This window comes from Gymnoscopelus microlampas, assembly GCF_963454915.1.
Source record: "Gymnoscopelus microlampas genome assembly, chromosome: 2".
NCBI lineage: Eukaryota > Metazoa > Chordata > Actinopteri > Myctophiformes > Myctophidae > Gymnoscopelus > Gymnoscopelus microlampas.
The window spans coordinates 49,830,407-49,847,855 of record NC_139939.1 but is presented as its reverse complement, the minus strand read 5'-3'; the positions used below and the strand labels follow the sequence as shown (position 1 = coordinate 49,847,855).

Below are 17,449 nucleotides of genomic sequence, written 5' to 3'. Positions count from 1 at the left end.
AACGGTGCCAAAACCTAACCTTGTTAAACTTAAACTTAACCTCAGTAATAAATATGCCTAACCCTATGTATTTCTAACCGTATCCCCTCAGTAAACAAATACAAGAATACATGAATAACTTCTGGGGGCGAGCGGTCCGCGAAAAAAACAAATGGGGGTGAGCGTGTTTAGGGGCGAGTCTTCCAATTACCGTCTGCCTCTCTACTACTGCCGAAGTGAAATGGATCAAGAGACGCTGCGATGGGAATAAAACCAAATGTTATTATTCAAAGTTTGTCCAAGTCCGCTTGGATGTCGTTCATGAAAAGAGATGGATATTGCAAAAATAATACAAACTGGATATTTTTCATTAGCCGAAGTGTGTTTGTTTGGTAGACTAGACTACTGTTTTGTAGAACGTGGGCTTAATTAACTACAGTGCTCCGCTGCCTGCAATCTGATGAAATGTAGCTAAATTGCGCCACCTTTAGGCTGCCTGGATGGGAATCAGATCATTTCAGCCCGCCAGTGTCATATGGTCATCATCATACCCTTCCATGGTAGCAGGCAGCATGGTGGCTGTTGTTCATTAGGCTGCATAATATGGTTGACTTTCATTTATATGCACCTAATCTCTCGATGGATACATACAAGCAGGTCTCTTGTGCATTTGGATCTACTTCTCCCTCTGTAATAAGTTTGTAAGCTACAAGTGGGCCCACTAGTAGGGTGATATATATGTATATTAATATTCTATACCAACAGCCAAGTGATTGTCATTAAAGCTACTTCACACATTTTCAACCTTGTTTTCATATAATTAAGTCTTATTAAGATGGCACCATTTCTGTACTAACTCACAACTCGCTAGTGACAGTCGTTTCAGAGCTGAGTTGTGGAAAGTTCAGAAAACTGCCTATACCAGTCATTGCTCATTGGTAGGCCATAGGTAGGTTTGGTCATTTCAAACAAAATTTCAAACTTTTTTTAATGCAAGAATGTGGCTTCCAATTCAGTGGGCTGTCTTTCCAGTAAAAGAAAGGCTGTGGTTTCTATTCTAGCCTGGAATCCCCATCTGTGTCATTGGTAGCTAGGTTTCTGAGTGAGTAGACGAGACGGAAATTGTATCATCTACAATGAACATGAGTGAGGCAGATAAAGTTGAAATGGGCGAAGTGCTCCTTTAAATTAGGCTCTATCAATGGTAATCGGAACGCTCGCCCCAAAACACACTCGCCCCCATTTGAGCGGAACATTCTCCCCCAGCGGCGGACCACTCACCCCGCCGGCACGTAACGCTCGCCCCGCTTGTGGAGAACAGACTACAGCTCCAAATATTAAGTAGTTAGGCAAAAAACAGTTACAACAACGGAGGCGCGCCGTCTGAAGCTGCCTTGAGCCACGACACTGCCGAGCGAGCTCAGGCGAGCGAGTCGCCATGCCGAACCTGGAGAAGTCCGCTTCAGCCGACTCAGCGGCATTTGAGTTATGTCATTTGAGTTACGTCAGAGAGTTACTGACAGAATCGTAAATCCCCCCCAATAGTCTCGGGTACCCCCGAGACGTCAAACGTGGTCAGAAATACCTGGTGGGTCTGACTGTTCCGAGGTCGCCTGATTTGCGGGTCCGACCTCTCCGAGCTCGCCGTATTTGATTGGGGCGAGTGGACTTTGGTGGCCAGACATACCTGGGTCCGACCATTTCGAGGTCGGCAGATTTGACCCGGGCCGAGCATATTTTGGGGCGACCGTTCTTGTTTTCATATCAATCTGTAATGTGATTATAGATAGATAGATATTGGTTACAATAAAGTTGAGTAATGAATGTATACAGCAATACAAAGGTAAGAAATAACAATAAGAAGCACGTCAATAAAGAACAACAGTATACAAAAGTATATCTGCTAATACTTGGGATTTTTTTTTGTCCTACTGTGGCTGTGTGATCATTATATAAGCATCTTTGATCCATTATTGTTTCCTTCAAAGCCTTGCGTGGGTTGAATCTGATTTTAATATGATTTGGCTGTTGAGTTGAATTTTCTGTCACCAGATGTCAGCAAACCATCCAATTTCATCTGGACTCCATTGTCACTTGACTTCTGCGTAAATTGCGTGCCTGTTTATGAGACTTCAGAAGGACATTGGGCACAGCTTTTTACAATAGACTTCATCATTGATTGGAATATGATTAATCGAAAGAGAAATATGAGAAAGTCATATTTCCATTCACACGTTTCTTTAGACAGCCTTATTGCTTAATCTAGACAGGGCAGTAGAAAGACAACTGAGGGACTGAGAGGATGAAGGACATGCAACACTCCAACCAGAATAAAACCTGGGACGGTGGATTGTGTGGTCAACTGTCAACACACTATAGAGCCATGGTTGAGAATCACCATGTAGGCCTAGCACAAAAACTTCAGCCTTATTAAGTGAATGTGAAAACTAATAAGAATACTAAGTAGAAGAAGAAGAGGAAGAAACAATTAGGAAATTTATGCTGGTCACATCCAGAGCAAAACTTCCTGAAATTAATCACTTGTCATATGAAAAAGAGAAGCAACAGGGCGCTCGGCTCCTGTTCTCTTTAATCTGAACTAAGGTTTGAGGACAGGACAGTTTGCTTCATGAGCGTCACTTCCCCCCAAGGCTAACCAGAGAAAAGGGAACTGTTGCTGATTAAGAAGGCAGATAAAGTGCTGGCAGCTGGATGAAGCTCACACCCAGTTCTCGTCTCAAGGCAGCGAGGTGTGACAGTGTCCCTCATCTGAGATGTGGTTGAGTTATGGGCACAGTCACTGACACGTTGAAGCACTGGTACCACACTAATCATTAAGGCCTTAGCAGCCTCTCCCCAACTAGTACATTGGGGAGTAAGTTATATACACATATAACAAAACATTTTCGGAAAGATGTTATGCCATGTTTTAACCTGACTGGTTAAATAGATGCGCATAGATTATTGTACAATGATAATAATTAACTAGTTGGCGGGGAACACTCGAGCAGTGCCCTTTTTCTCCCACTAGAGGGAGGCTATTCGGTGCTAGAACAGTGTTGTCTAAACACCATGATGAAAACAGGAGACATTTCCATGAAAAACACATTCAGCTGATAAATAATTTTGATACCATGTCCCAGCTACTAAGATGTATATGGACTCGCCAAAAGCACTAAAGAAGCTCCTTAAAGCAGCTCCATCAAAGGCTACATTACAGCTGCCTAAAGGTAGCGAAATCAGAAATAGTCAAGTATGTATTTTGGTTTGAATCAACCGTATTAACTGCTTGTCTTCCCATGGTACAAATTAGTAGCATTCTAACTGATCATCACAACTTTCTAACACCGTTTTTAAGAATACCGTATGTTGACTTTCATTATGTAGGGCCAACATGACTATTCATAACCATCTCTCTCTAAAATACCATCAAATTCAGGGGTGATAGACATTGCGTGGTGTCAAGTAAAGTCCATTGAAACTGAAATGTACTACTCTCAAACCACAGGAGACACATGGAGTCTTGAATTGACACATCTTTCTGTGTAGCCTAAGTGTTGCAAGGTAGTCCACATGCAATGAAGACACGTTGCCTTTTTTTCTCACATTTATTTTTAACACTTGTACTTGTAACAGGAAAATGTAGCGTGCAGACACTTTGTATCTAACTTTGCCTGTACTTTGTGGAATTACTTTCAGACAAACATAAACAGCAGATATGGTCATACACGACAGTAAAATGTGGTACTTTATGTATGTATTAAAAGGAAGAATAATGACAATTACAGTACACAACACATTTCAGATGAGCTGTACAAGACCCAACACAATACATCCTCCATATTACACACACACACACGCACACATACCTCTGTGTTGTAATTGTGTTGTGTATCTCCTGTGTACTTAATGTGATTAACTGAGCTCATTGTATTGTCTTTTATGTATTTAATTGTGTTGTGATGCTACCTGACAGAGACAGAATCTCCAGATCGAAATATTAATAAATCACCTCATCTCTCTCTCTCTCTCTCTGTCACACAGAACATACACAACTGCTACTTCTTGCTACTTAATTTATTGTTCTAGTGGCCACTACCTGATAATGAATGAAAGGGGTGACCCTGCGTGCATGTTTACACAAGTGCATGTGTGCCTGCATGGTGCACTGCACATGGACTGGTGAGTGTGTCAACAACATATTTATGTGTTTGTGTAGTATATACAGTATGAACATAATGTGTCTGTACAGCAAAATCTTTAGTGTTAAATGAACTCAGTGTAAACACTTTAAAGGTAGGGTAAGTGATATATTTTGTTTAAAACAAAAAGGTTTATTTTTTTCAGATAGGTGACATTTCAGCCAATCAGGAGAGAGTACGCATTCATCAGCTTCATTTTTTAGTAGTGTTCCAGTTCCAATATTGTCAGCTCATTTCTTTTTGTCATCACTTCCAATTTCACTTGTTTAATCTGTATCCCGACTGAGTTCTCTACCCTGATTGGATCAAATTGGTATGCCGACCTGAAAATGCATTTTCTGTTTGTTTAACAAAGAGTTGGAAAGACTCCTGTTACTGAACAAACGCTCTATAGCATTGAGTACTATCAGAATATAGAGCTATTTAACACTCATTTTAACCAAAGAAAATCACTTACCCTACCTATAAACGAGCTCTTAAACGCTGAAGATTTTGCTGTGTGTACAGGTGCTACTTTACATCAAGGCGGTGTTCTCCACGGGCTATGTGTGAGGAGAACTCGTAGCGATCTCGACTGCGGTGACCACACACGTTGCACTCCAGCGGGTCCCGGAAGCCATGGCAACCCATATGGATGGTGAACATGACGTAGTCCAGGAAGATTACCCTGCAATGACCACAGGGGAACACTGCCCCGGGCACCACGCCTGCTTCCCCATCGGTCCGCACCACCCGCAGAGCCTCCAGAGGTGACATGGGCAGCGCCTGTGTATGGGGGTGGGGGATACCGTTGTGGGGATTGCCCCCTCCCAGCAAGTGCCCTAGGCCGTATACGAGAGGCTGGGAGAGCTGGGAGCCATCACTGTGGAGCGGGTCCAGGCTGGGTTGTCCCTGCGGTGGAGGATGAGCGTGAGGGAGGCCTGGAGGCGACGGGCCCAGCTTGTGGCCATTGGTGAGCGCCAGGGTGGGGTAAACCCTATGTGAGGGAGCAGGGTGAGCAGGGTCAGCGTCTGAGCCCGTGAGGATGGGGTTTTGGTCGAGGGGAGGGTCCCTGATATCAGTGTGGTGGATCAGCTCCCTTTTGAAGCTCAGGTCCAGACAGGCACCACTGTCCCCTGGATCAGCCACACGGAGAGAAATAGGACACTGAGCGAGAGAAGGCATCATGCCGACCACACGCTTACACCAGCATACTTCAACAACACAGCCATATACAGTAAATGCCAAAGAGAGCACGCAACCCCTTCTAATGCTGAGATGCACTGTCCAGATGTACTTTCCAGTGGCTCTTGCAGTAAAATACAGATTTTGAATTACCCTGCCTGGCATGGTATTGTAATCGATCCTGTCCGTTTGTTCTCGAGATTAATGGACTTAGAAATGGATGTGCAATTGGGTATATGGTCATGAGGAATTTTGAGGAAATTATGAATTGGCTGCCCAGAAGAGATAAATACGTTTTTGGTTGAAAAAGTATATTATATTGTTTAGACTGATGCTAGGTTCTTGGTTTACCTATGATCCTAGATTACTGAAGCACTACACTGTCTCTCTGCATTCTATGTATGTGTTTACCTTGCTTACTGTAAGTCGCTCTGGATAAAGAGCGTCTGCTAAATGCCTACATTTTAAATTGATGTAGAACAAGATATGTTGCTATGTGCAGTGTTTGCACTCCCAGGCTCATTGAACTGTGAACGTGTAAAAACAGACCCGTTCAGAGTTTTGCTGTGTAGGAGTCCTGCCTTGATCTCAAACAGGGATGATTAAGATGTACATGACCTCCAAGCTGACAAAAAGGGCAATCACTGAACTAACAAGATAGATACATGAGACAGAAGCCATGAAAAAATCTCGACACATCTGTATCCTCAGTGTTAACGTATCCATGTGTAACTCTGAGAGTGTACAAACATAACAGACCATTTGGTTAGATTTGTACAATCTAAGTTAAATTAACACTCAGGATTTCACACTCAGGCGGGTTTTGCGCAGACAAAAATATTGTGGGTACTGTAGCATTGTAGCATGTCCTGACCCAGCAGTTAAAGCTTCCTGCTAAAGCGAAGAAGAGACATGAGAGGACAAAGTGTGGAGAGGAAGTAGAAGAAGCCCTCTACTGCAGCTGCACAGCACAAGGAGAGACGGCAGAGACACCTGCTCACGTTTCTCGCGTAAGCGCCTGTTTTTCTCTCTCTCCGCGGTCACAGACATTACTTCTCTTTTCCTCCTGTGGTTGTCATATTGAAAGATCTCACTTCATTTGTCGAGCTGATAGAGAGATGAACAGGATTCCTTTTGCCCATACACCCATGTTTACGAGCAGCACGAGGCTTGATTTTCCGAAACCAAACGCGAATGTTGGGGTTTGCCTAACCAGAAAAAATATGAGCCGAGTATTGGGAACGGTTGGTACGCCCATACGGTTCGTAAATTCTTGTGCCAAGTCAGCCATTTACTGAAACTGAGTTTGTCTATTAAGGATGGGCATTCAAAAATGCATATGCGTATATAGTTGTGTGAACAGTAGCTGACAATATGAGAATACATCTTTATTACCCCATTTCATTAAAATAAATGTCATGCATGGTTTAATATACCCACCTATCATATATTTCACGCAGTGAATATAGGTCAGTGGACTATCACCCTATGGTGCGGTGCAGAATATGAGGCCAGTGCTCAGCCTGAATTCCTGTTCAGCAAAAAAACAAGGGGAGGCTGACAAAGACAAATAAGCAGACATAAGAGACAGACAAATAGCGCCGACAAAATATTTGAAGTACTCTCTTTCCTAAAAGCATTCATTTGATAAGTCGTGTGTCTAAACAAAGCAAGCAGCTGCACAGCATGGAATAGAATAAAGCTTATAATGTAAGCATGTAACCAATGAGATAAAAAACAAAAACATCAATGCAAAGAATTTGTCATCGTATGTAAAGCGATCTAAAGCAATACTATACTCCTCAAAATTACAGTATAACTCATTCCTGCTTTTTAGACTCTCTTGAAGGTGATGCCTCTACTAAACATTGCGTGTGAAAAATACTTTTTGGTGAGTGTGAATTAGCTTTAAGTGGCTCTTACCAGTGAATTTCTGTGGCATTGTGCTCTTCCTTTTAGCCACATTGCTTGCCAGCCTGTCGAGTAGTAAAGCACGCTCAGTGCCCATCTGAGTCCTTGATGTGTGGCTTTCCTCTGTGTGATTGAGACCAACCACAGCAAGAGAGAGGGAAATTAATGCCTTTTCACAACTCGGTACTGTGTGTGAGGAAAGGGAGCGTGCAGCCGTGCACTAAGCTACAACTGTCCACTTTCTTATGTATTATGTAAGTTGAGAAATGTGGTTCTCGGAAAAATAAATAAGCTGCATAAATCGAGCTCATGTTGTGAGGAACAAGATATTAACTTGGAGATATGAAGTTCGTGTGACTTCATTTCCTGTTTTTTCTTTTCTTTTTCCCTCACTTCATCAGTACAACATACTGCCGGATGAAGATGCTATTCTAACCACCTATGTCGTAAACTTGCGACATTTGAAGACCACAAAACAGTCCTACTGACATTCTGGGGGGGTGGGGTGGATGGAGTGATGGCAGAGGCCCATGCTAGCGTCTAAAGACGAGAGCTAAAATATTTGTCCTACATCTCTGACTTCCCCTCTGCTGGTACAGACATGACAAATCACCCCTAGTGCAACAGCTCCAAACCACAGCAGCCACAACCTATTTAGCTTTAATGAATTTCTAACTTCTATAAACACTATAACACTCTATACATTTATTTGATGTTAAAAGCAGGAAGGACTTAGTTGTGATGCATTTACAGTATTTTCACTGGCACTCATTTGTGTGTGGTTGTGTGTGTGTGTGTGTGTGTGTGTGTGTGTGTGTGTGTGTGTGTGTGTGTGTGTGTGTGTGTGTGTGTGTGTGTGTGTGTGTGTGTGTGTGTGTGTGTGTGTGTGTGCGCGTGTGAGAGAGTAGGCGTAGCATGTACGTGTAATTATCTATAATTACACGTGTATTTGTGTCTGATTTGAAAATATTTGTTTATATTAACAGGTCATGTGTGAAAGCTACTCACCTTTCACAGCATGGCCTTTGTTCTGAATATACACATGGCATCTCTCTCTGTGTTCTTCCAGGGAGCTGCGCTGCTTGTAGCTGCGACCGCAGTGGTTGCACTTGTACGGCTTCTCTACTGCAAGTAGAATTTCAGTTAAGCAAAATCACATATAAAAACATCCACTTAACACCGACACCTACTTAACTACTGGAAACCTATATGTAGCACATACTGTACAGTACATTTCCAGCAGAGATATACCAGAAAGTCATTTCAGATGTGGAGCAAGAATAAGGGGATGACTGTTGTTACATGAGAGCAAACAGAAAGTCTGCAGGAGGAGAAGCTGTAACAGGGAAGAGGGCTTTCGACAGAAGGTTGCCTAACTGCACCAGCTACACAGTCAAATCCTCAGTGTTAATTTAAATGATCTTTATTCCATTCAGGAGAAAGAACAGAACGATACAGGGCAACAAGGAATTGAAAGCGATGAAACAAAAAAATTAGCAGACCAAATTGGAACTGGAACAATATAAAATTGAATCTGATTAATGAGGGGAAAGAGGACCTCTTTTTCTAGTTCTCTCTCCTGATTGGATGTGATTGGATGAAATTGGTATCCCAACCTTGAAATAAAATGTTCTGTTTACTAAAGAGCTGGAGAGATGGGGAGACCCCTGTTACTGAACGAACAACTCTATTGCTATCAGTATATAGAGTTAGTTAACACTTAACAGAGACACGTCATTTATACACCCTTTAACTCTGACAGTGTACAAATGTAACCAAATGGACCTGTTGGAATGGACACTCTCTGAGTAACAAATAGATACATTACCACTGAGGACTTTACTGTGTGCTTTAGCAAACCATCCATGAGGCACTAAAAGCCAAACAAACAAACAAACAAACAAACATGTAGATACATTCCCAGGTGCATATGAACAGTACAGTGTGTGAGTGAGTGAGTGCAGGTGTTGGGATGGTACAGCACCAGAGTGGGTACGCAGGTGCCCACTCAGGGCATCGCGTCTGCGACAGGCATAGCTGCACATGGGGCATTTGAAGGGCTTCTCCCCGGAGTGTAGTTTGATGTGGCGAAGCAGGTTTCCCTTTTGGGTAAAGGAGGCCCCACACTGGGTGCAGTGGAAAGGCCTCTCACCTGGGTGAGACAAAACACGAGAATGAGACCCAATGGAAACATCATCGAGACTATATTTTCTTTTTTCTTGACTGGGTTTAGACATTTTGGAAGATCTTCTAGTACCATTTTATCATTATGAAACCTAGTTAATAAGGCTAACAATACAAAAATAGAACAATAAGTAAAGATAATTGTGGGTTTTATAAGCTTTTTCATTAAAGAATTAACATTTATAAAAAAATATTCTGTAACCTGCATGTACAGTATTATATAAAAAAACACCATGTCATATAGCCACTATGGAGTTACACATAATCGAGGATATTGCCTAACTAACATACGTAAATGCGCCAGAATTCTGGGTTGTGGTGCTGGTTATTATGTTATTACATGTGCGTCAAGTATGATGCAGATTCATTCATTTCTTAAACGTAGGCACAGTATTAGTCAGCAATGAAGCATCTTGACCCACTCAAAAGAAACCTGAAGAAATCTTATCTGCTCCACCAAACAACAATACAGTATGTTGATTGCGTAACGGCTGTATTTGAGGTCAGGTGCTCGGGTTGGTGTTCCTGTGCTTACCAGTGTGGCTGCGCTTGTGCACCAGCAGTACATTGATGCTGACGCAGGACAGGCCGCAGATGTCACAGTTGAACTTGCCTATTGTTTGGCTGCGGGGGGCCATTGCCCCACCAGGCATGTAGGTTGCGGCTTCTACCTCTTCTGCTGCTGCTGCGTTGGCTTCCGGCAGGTTTGCGCTCTCAAAGCGCGCATCCACCAGGGACAAGTCCTGGGGTTCATTTAAGGCATCTCCCTCTTCATCCCCTTCCATATCTATCTCATCCCCCTCCTCCTCCTCATCATCTTCATTGTTCTCATGTGGCCTGTCTTCAGCAAATCCCTCCTCTAGCCCTTCCTCACTAGCTTCGTCCCCTTCGTCCCCTTCTTCTTTTGGGTTGCTCTCTTGTCGTCCTTCATCCATGTGTTGCTGCCCGTTCTCTTCCACCGTCTCTGGCTCACATTTCTTTGGAGGCATGTCTATTGTGCGGGAGACAAAGGCAGATAAAGGAGTGTCAATGTTAGAACTGCAATACTTAACTTTTATGTCCAACTAGGATTTTAAAGTAACTGCACATATGCACTGTAATCCGATGAATTAATTGTCAAATGAAGTAGTAAATGAACAATAAGCAGAAAGAGAAACTACAGCAAGATGTCCAAGGGTCTGTGGTTGTGCTCAAAGGGTCTGTGGTTGTGCTCACTTCCAAATAAGGAGGTGACTAAAGCCTCCACTTAAAGGCTCCACGGGCTGCTCCACCAACCAGAATAAGAAACACTGACACCTCTCCACTTCTACATTTGTATTAATGGCCCGAGAGCGTTTTCTATTGACGCTGATACATCTCCACAGTGTTGCTGGGTTAATTTGGGCCAACACTATAGTGTCAGAGAGATTTAGAAGATGTATCCCTCAGATAAGGGCATTTCCTCTATGTGCAGATACTAGAACCAGGGCAAGAGAAGATGTCGCAAAAAGACGATGCCTATTCCTTGTCCCCCCCACAGTAATACTGAATCTCAATCTTTTATATTGACTGTGGCGAAAACCGTATCCACACTAGTCTAAATTGAATTATATCTTATAATGATAAATTATGCACCTTCTTGTTTTATATTCCAAATCACCCTTGGCCATCCTAAAATATATTACTCATAAATACCCTGCCAGACATGGTGGGATTACATTCCAGACATAGAAAGCACAACACAACACAGACAGTTCTGTTTCCACAGGTGGGTGACAAATCAAAGAAAACATAAAACTCACTGAGTGCCAGGAACATAAGGAATCTATATGATGTCATACTGTTGGATTGTATTTACTATTAAGTAATTAACATCCTATAATGCTCTGGCATGAATAAAACCGCTGAGCAGATTCAGTTGACCTGATTTTGAATTAAGATGGCAAAAGACAAAGATCTAAGTGACAGAAAGATGGTTCATTATTGGGGCACAGATGGCAGAAGCTTCAGTCCCAAACACTGCTCAACTGGCTAGTGTCAGAGCAGTGGCTACAGTGATCTGCATTTCAATTTATGGGAAAGACATTATGGGCCCGTTTCACTAAGCTGTTTATGCCCATATTTTGTCATGGTACTGGCATTTATGAAAATTCCTATGTAACGTATCTGATTCATCAATCTATTTCTGTGGGTCAATTTTGCGGGAGAGCCGCTATTTCTCACATCTGCTCGGAGGCATGACTTATGGGACCAAAGCTTGCGTATTTGTCATTAGAATGCCTTATTCTTCATAAAACATTTACAGTAGTACCAAACCTCAAATAAAATATTTACGTGCCCAACATTTGTCAACACATGTAAAACTAGAAAAAGGTCTCCACCAGGTCAGGTACAGGTTATTGTGGCCTCCTGGTGGCGCTAATAGGCCAATGTGAAAAGGGTGACAGTTCTTCTTAGGCCTTTCACGGCAATCGGACACCACATTCATGATTTGAGGCATTTTGTTCCAAAAATGTGTTTTGCTAAATTAGACCTGCTGGTGGCGCTATAACAGGCCAATGTGAAATGGGTGGTATTTCTTCCTCTGCCTAGTGGGAATGTGCGTGTGAAATTCACGGAAATTGCAAGCTGCGTTCATGATTTGAGGCATTTTGTTCAAAACGGACCAATCCTGCAAACTTTGGAAGCCAACCTTAGCCAATCAGGATGGAATATGGGAAATCGGACAGCTCCGGGTTGATCACATGACTATAGAGATACTGTGTACCAATTTGCATGACGTTTGGATAAAATCTGTAGGAGTAATGTCAAAAAATGTGTTTGTTTGATTGATTGATTGATTGATTGATTGATTTGATTGACTGACTGATTGACAATTAACACAATTATTGACAGTACAGGAAGTAAAGTCAAGGCTATGCTGAAAGGATTACACAAAAAGCCCCATTTTCAGGTCCATTTGGTTCCATTTGTCCACTCTCAGAGTTAAAGGTAGGGAAAGTGATTTGCTTTGGTTAAAATAAGTGTTAAATAGCTCTATATTCTGATAGTACTCATTGCTATAGAGTGTTTGTTCAGTATTAGGAGTCTCCTTGTCTCTCCACCTCTTTATTAAACAGAAAATGCAATTTCGTTTCAGTTTCAGTTTCATTTCCAATTTTATCCAACCAGGACAGAGAACTCAATCAGGATACAGATTAAACAAGTGAAATTGGAAGTGATGACACTAAGAAATGAGCAGACAAAATTGGAACTGGAACACTATATAAATTAAGCTTAAAAATGGGTACTTCTTCCTGATTGGCTGAGATTTTGACACCTACCGAAAAATGTATTTTCTGTTTATTAAAGAGCTGGAGAGACAGGGAGACACCTGCTACTGACAAAATACTCTATAGCAATGATTACTATCCGAATATAGTATTTCAACCTTTTAACAAAATACTTTTTGTTTTAACCAAAAAATATCACTTACCCTACCTTTAAATTAAAACAACATATTTTACAGAGTAGACTGGGGGTCTCAGAGACAGAAATCATATCAAATGGGGGGAGGGTGGTCTAATGCATATCAAGCGGGGCATCCTGGTGAGCCCGCCTAGGGAGCCAGAGGCCCTGGTTGCCCCAGGTTCGATTCCGGCTAGGCCAGCATATGTGTCGATGAAATTAAATTTGTCCCTGAGTAAGACTCTTAACCCCTAATTGCTCACAGGTTCTCATTGGAAACAAGACCGCAAGGACTTTCATGAACGACCTGTTAAAAGGAATTATCCTTTATGGGTTGAGAATCAACCAGCGGTACATCATATTGTAACTCATGCAAACTCAACCTTTGCTCTGCTGTGACCTTCCTTGACATCCCACCCAGTCGTATGCCTGTATCTCTATCTTGACTTTTGTAGCATGTCAACCAGCCACTGGATGTGCTGAGCTCCATCCAGAAACCACACTGTGGTGTGGTGATGAGCTGCAATGCCTTGTACTCTGTGGAACACGCTCACAGTTGCTACTGGAAACTTTGCACTCTCAGAGCTCTCGTATAGACTGAGGGGCCTCTGTGTTTAACCACTTAACCCTCTTAGTAAACTGGACCTGAGTTGGCTATGTACTTGAACCTCTTTTTTACCCCCCCATCTACACCAAATCTCTTTGCCAAAAATAGACAACCTACAAACTCACAACACGTCGCATTGCAACGCATTGTGAGGTTGTTGTTTTACTATTTCTGGTGAATGTTCGACGCCGGAATATGGATGCTGGGTTTCAAGTGTTAAAGACCACCGAACCACAGGCTGCACCTCAGCTGAAGAGCAGGATGTCAGCACATGCATTCGATGAGGGGGACAGAGGGGTTTCTAAAATAAGTAGAAGAGTAAACTTGAACACTAGCAGGCTTGTGACTGACTAATGAAGAACCAAGGGCCAGAAGTCAAAAAATATTTGTCCCCACTCATAACTGACCATCTAACTTCCCGAATTAAGATGGCAACAAAATGTAAAAGTTTCTTCTTCTGGCAATATGGATAATGCTCACCAAAAATAGCGAGTAAGCCTAGCAACATCCAAATATGATTTCAAGAAATTACATTAAAATATCAATGTGATTGAATGAATGATTGCCCACATGCGGACACTTGTGTGTGTATACTGTGCATTATGCTTGGTTACACATGAGTTAATGATCCTCCATTCCTCAGTGTTAATTTAAATTACAGGTCCGTTTAGGTAAATGTTCAAACTCTAAGGGGTGTAATTCAGACCACTGTAATATTTCACTGCAACGTGAAAATAGGCTTGTAGATCTACAAGCTAACATCGCACAGCACATTGGCTATTTTTGGGCACACGGTCTTGTCCTGGACAACCCAGGCTTAACACTGAGTCTGATCTGATCTGACGGTGTGATTGATATGCAAAGAGTTGTAGGCAAGTGGTTCTCAATGTGGGGTTTGGGGACCCCCCAGGGGTCCTTGAAGGGGTTCCAACGGGTCCCCAGCAAAATTAGCTAATATAGCATCATCACACATCAGTTATTTGCTAATTTCTAAAAATCTTGAAAAATAAATTATACTTTGAATATATTTTCTAAAATATTTTAAGAACACAAATCTTGTATGAGGGTCCCTGGCAATTTTTTTTTCCTCAAATGGATGTCTACATCCATGTTAATATGGAGTTTGAGAACCACTGGCATAGGCTATGTCTGCATTATGTCTGTGCATCACCTTCAGAACACGTCATTCCATCGGCATCACCTTCAGAACACGTCATTCCATCGGCAGATTCGGGACTGGATGAGTTTCTTATTGGGACCTCCTTGTCCTCCTTGTCTTCCTTGTCCTCCTTGTCCTCCTTGTCTTCCTTGTCTTTGCTTTCCTGCTGCTCTGTCTTGACATCTGGTGTACTGCTGCTAACATCTAAAAGTAAAGCCTGATTTAGTCGTAAAACAAGGGACACCATCTTACAATGGATTATAAATAAGGCATAACACATTAGGCCTAAGTCTATAATATATGATATGATAATCAAGTACTTACCCATATCTCCCTCCAAGGAACTCAATTCAGGATTGTTCTCAGCCTCCATTTTAAAAGGAAAAGTCTGGATAAAAAATGTAAAATAATCACAATTACAAATTTGAAAAATGTAATCTTATAACCTTATTAGAATATTGAGCACCAACCCTGTGCTTTGATATAATGGATTGACACTAGTATTTACCTGTCACCAACCTTATGGCAATAACTAAATTATTTCATTTTATTGTTTGAGCACTAGAATAAAGTATTTTAACTCAAGTAGACAGCACTTGTTGCTTTCACACACTGGATACTTTATTTTATTTCATTTATTTTATTTATTTTATTTATTTTATTTATTTTATTTATTTTATTTATTTTATTTATGTTATTTATGTTATGTTATGATATGTTATGTTATTTTGTATTTTATTTTATTAAATTACATGACTGGTTGGTTGCTCGTTGCGTTGGAAATAAATGCTCACTCCACTTGCATTTCCTGCAAAGGATGCAGCCTAACAGCCAAGCAAATGACAAGAACGTTGCGCGTCAGCAGCAGGTTCCATAACCTGGACCAACTTTTTCCAACGACGGGTGAAGAATAACAAAATACCATCTTAAAACGGAACTACCGTCTATATATCACGGTTTCAACTAAAATATCAAAAAGGAACCATTGTAAGTTGAATAATTGAGTTGTAAATTAGACTAACTAACTGTATGACAGAGTTAATGTCAGTCAATTGAAAATGTCTGTTTAAAATAGGCTACTTCATTTAGTAGCCTAATTAGGGGGAACTTTTATAAATTAAGACATCTCAAATCAGCCCAAATCATCTCACCTGCTCTTGATTGGCACCTATGGAACAGCTGTAATGTAGTTTTCCTTATTTAAAGCTGCCCTTCTCTCCCGCTGTGAGGATCCCGTCTCCACACTGGACCACCTCGTGGAATGGAACGAGCCAAGCTCTAACGTCAAACATCACCCCTTAAAGGAACAGCCGCCCGTTTTGAGCAAAGGTGGGGCAAAAATAACCAGCGGTGGAAAAAGTACTCACATGTTTTACTCAAGTAAAAGTATCAATACCGCAATGTAGAAATACTTTCAGAATTCAGAATTTACTTGAGTAAAAGCACAAAAGTATTGGCGTCAAAATATACTTCAGAACTAAAAGTGAAAGTATTCTTTATGCACAATATCCCATTTCACATGTTTCCAAATGTGTAAAAATCCTTTGAAAATAGCAGATCTACAAGCTCACAACACATTCCAAAGCAACAGGTTGTGAGCTAGACCAGCTATTTTCAAATAGCCATGGCTGAAATGGTTAATGTACGTGCTTTACAAAGTAACTAGTAACTAAAGTTTTCAAATAATTGTAGAGGACTAAAAGTACAATATTTGGCTCTGACATGTAGTGGAGTAGAAGTACAAGTACTGAAAATGGGAAATACTCCAGTAAAATACCTCAAAATTGTACAGTACAGTACTTGAGTAAATGTTCTTAGTTACTTTACACCACTGAAAATAACCTATATTTACATTCGGTTGGAAACTTGAAATACCAACCGTTTAGATCCTTTGTGTTCAGAGTGTGACATTTGGCCCAAAATATATTTATATCAGTTTACTTCTTACATCTGGACAATCAAACTGTATTAAATATCCATTAAGTATGCTAATTGATGACATAGGTTTGGCATATAGCCCCTGCCTTGCTTCGATTTCAAGTACTATTGCTCCATCTTGTGTCAAAATAGTGCTACTGTCTTTTTTTCCTTTCTTAAACTGGGTGGTTGTTTCTCTGCAAACAAATCAGCTGATAAACTGCCCGTAAACACAATCAACTTAAACCTGTTATCGAAGATAGAGGCAGTATTCATAAACTATTGTCTGTTTGCCATTACAGCCACTGCTAATGAAGCTCTGATTCTCCTGCATTTTCTGTGATTTTGTCATTAAAGTGGGGTATAATAGCCTAATTATGTATGTGGTTTCGTTCCAGCACCTGTCAGATGAGATGAAGACCACGGCTGGCCTCTGGGTTCTTGTCCAATGTCCATATATGCGTGTATGTACACGCACACACACACACACACACACACACGCACACGCACACACACACGCACACGCACACGCACACGCACACGCACACTCACACTCACACGCACACACACACACAATCTAAATCCTCAACCTGTGACAATTTAGTACAAGTAGCAGCTGCAGATGGACTGCTGTGCATATTAATCACGACTCATTTCTGATCACTTATCAAGATGGCAAGAATCTTGGCACCACGTTACCAAGGAAACATACTGTAGCACCCACCTGAGTGGTACACGGCCTCGCAAGGGCTTGGCTTTTGCCCATGTCCCGCCTATGGCAACCAGCAACCACTGCCCATGTCCCGCCTATGGCAACCAGCCACCAGTCCCACGAAAAAGGCCAAGAGAAAGAATGCTCACAAAGGAATTACAATACATGCTGTGTTTCCATGGTAAATG

At 41.6% G+C, this 17,449-nt stretch overlaps 1 protein-coding gene across 1 annotated transcript; it reads right to left on the bottom strand.

Moving 5' to 3' along the window:
- Positions 1 to 4,328: 4,328 nt before the first annotated feature.
- Positions 4,329 to 15,922, bottom strand: LOC311059348 (zinc finger protein Aiolos-like). The gene is made up of 8 exons (XM_084077207.1): positions 15,784 to 15,922; positions 14,957 to 15,020; positions 14,645 to 14,836; positions 9,976 to 10,431; positions 9,241 to 9,408; positions 8,265 to 8,381; positions 7,269 to 7,379; positions 4,329 to 5,296 (listed from the first exon to the last, which is right to left on the bottom strand). Exons 2-8 carry the CDS (start codon positions 15,003 to 15,005, stop codon positions 4,692 to 4,694), a joined length of 1,698 nt encoding a protein of 565 aa, XP_083933333.1. The 5' UTR covers positions 15,006 to 15,020; positions 15,784 to 15,922; the 3' UTR covers positions 4,329 to 4,691.
- Positions 15,923 to 17,449: the final 1,527 nt, after the last annotated feature.

Coding starts and splice junctions, on each gene's coding strand:
- LOC311059348 (XM_084077207.1), bottom strand. CDS start 15,005: ATGGAGGCTGAGAACAATCCTGAATTGAGTTCCTTGGAGGGAGATATG. Junction 9,409..9,975: donor GCACAAGCGCAGCCACACTG/GTAAGCACAGGA, acceptor TGTCTCACCCAG/GTGAGAGGCCTTTCCACTGC. Junction 5,297..7,268: donor AATGCCACAGAAATTCACTG/GTAAGAGCCACT, acceptor TGGCTGATCCAG/GGGACAGTGGTGCCTGTCTG.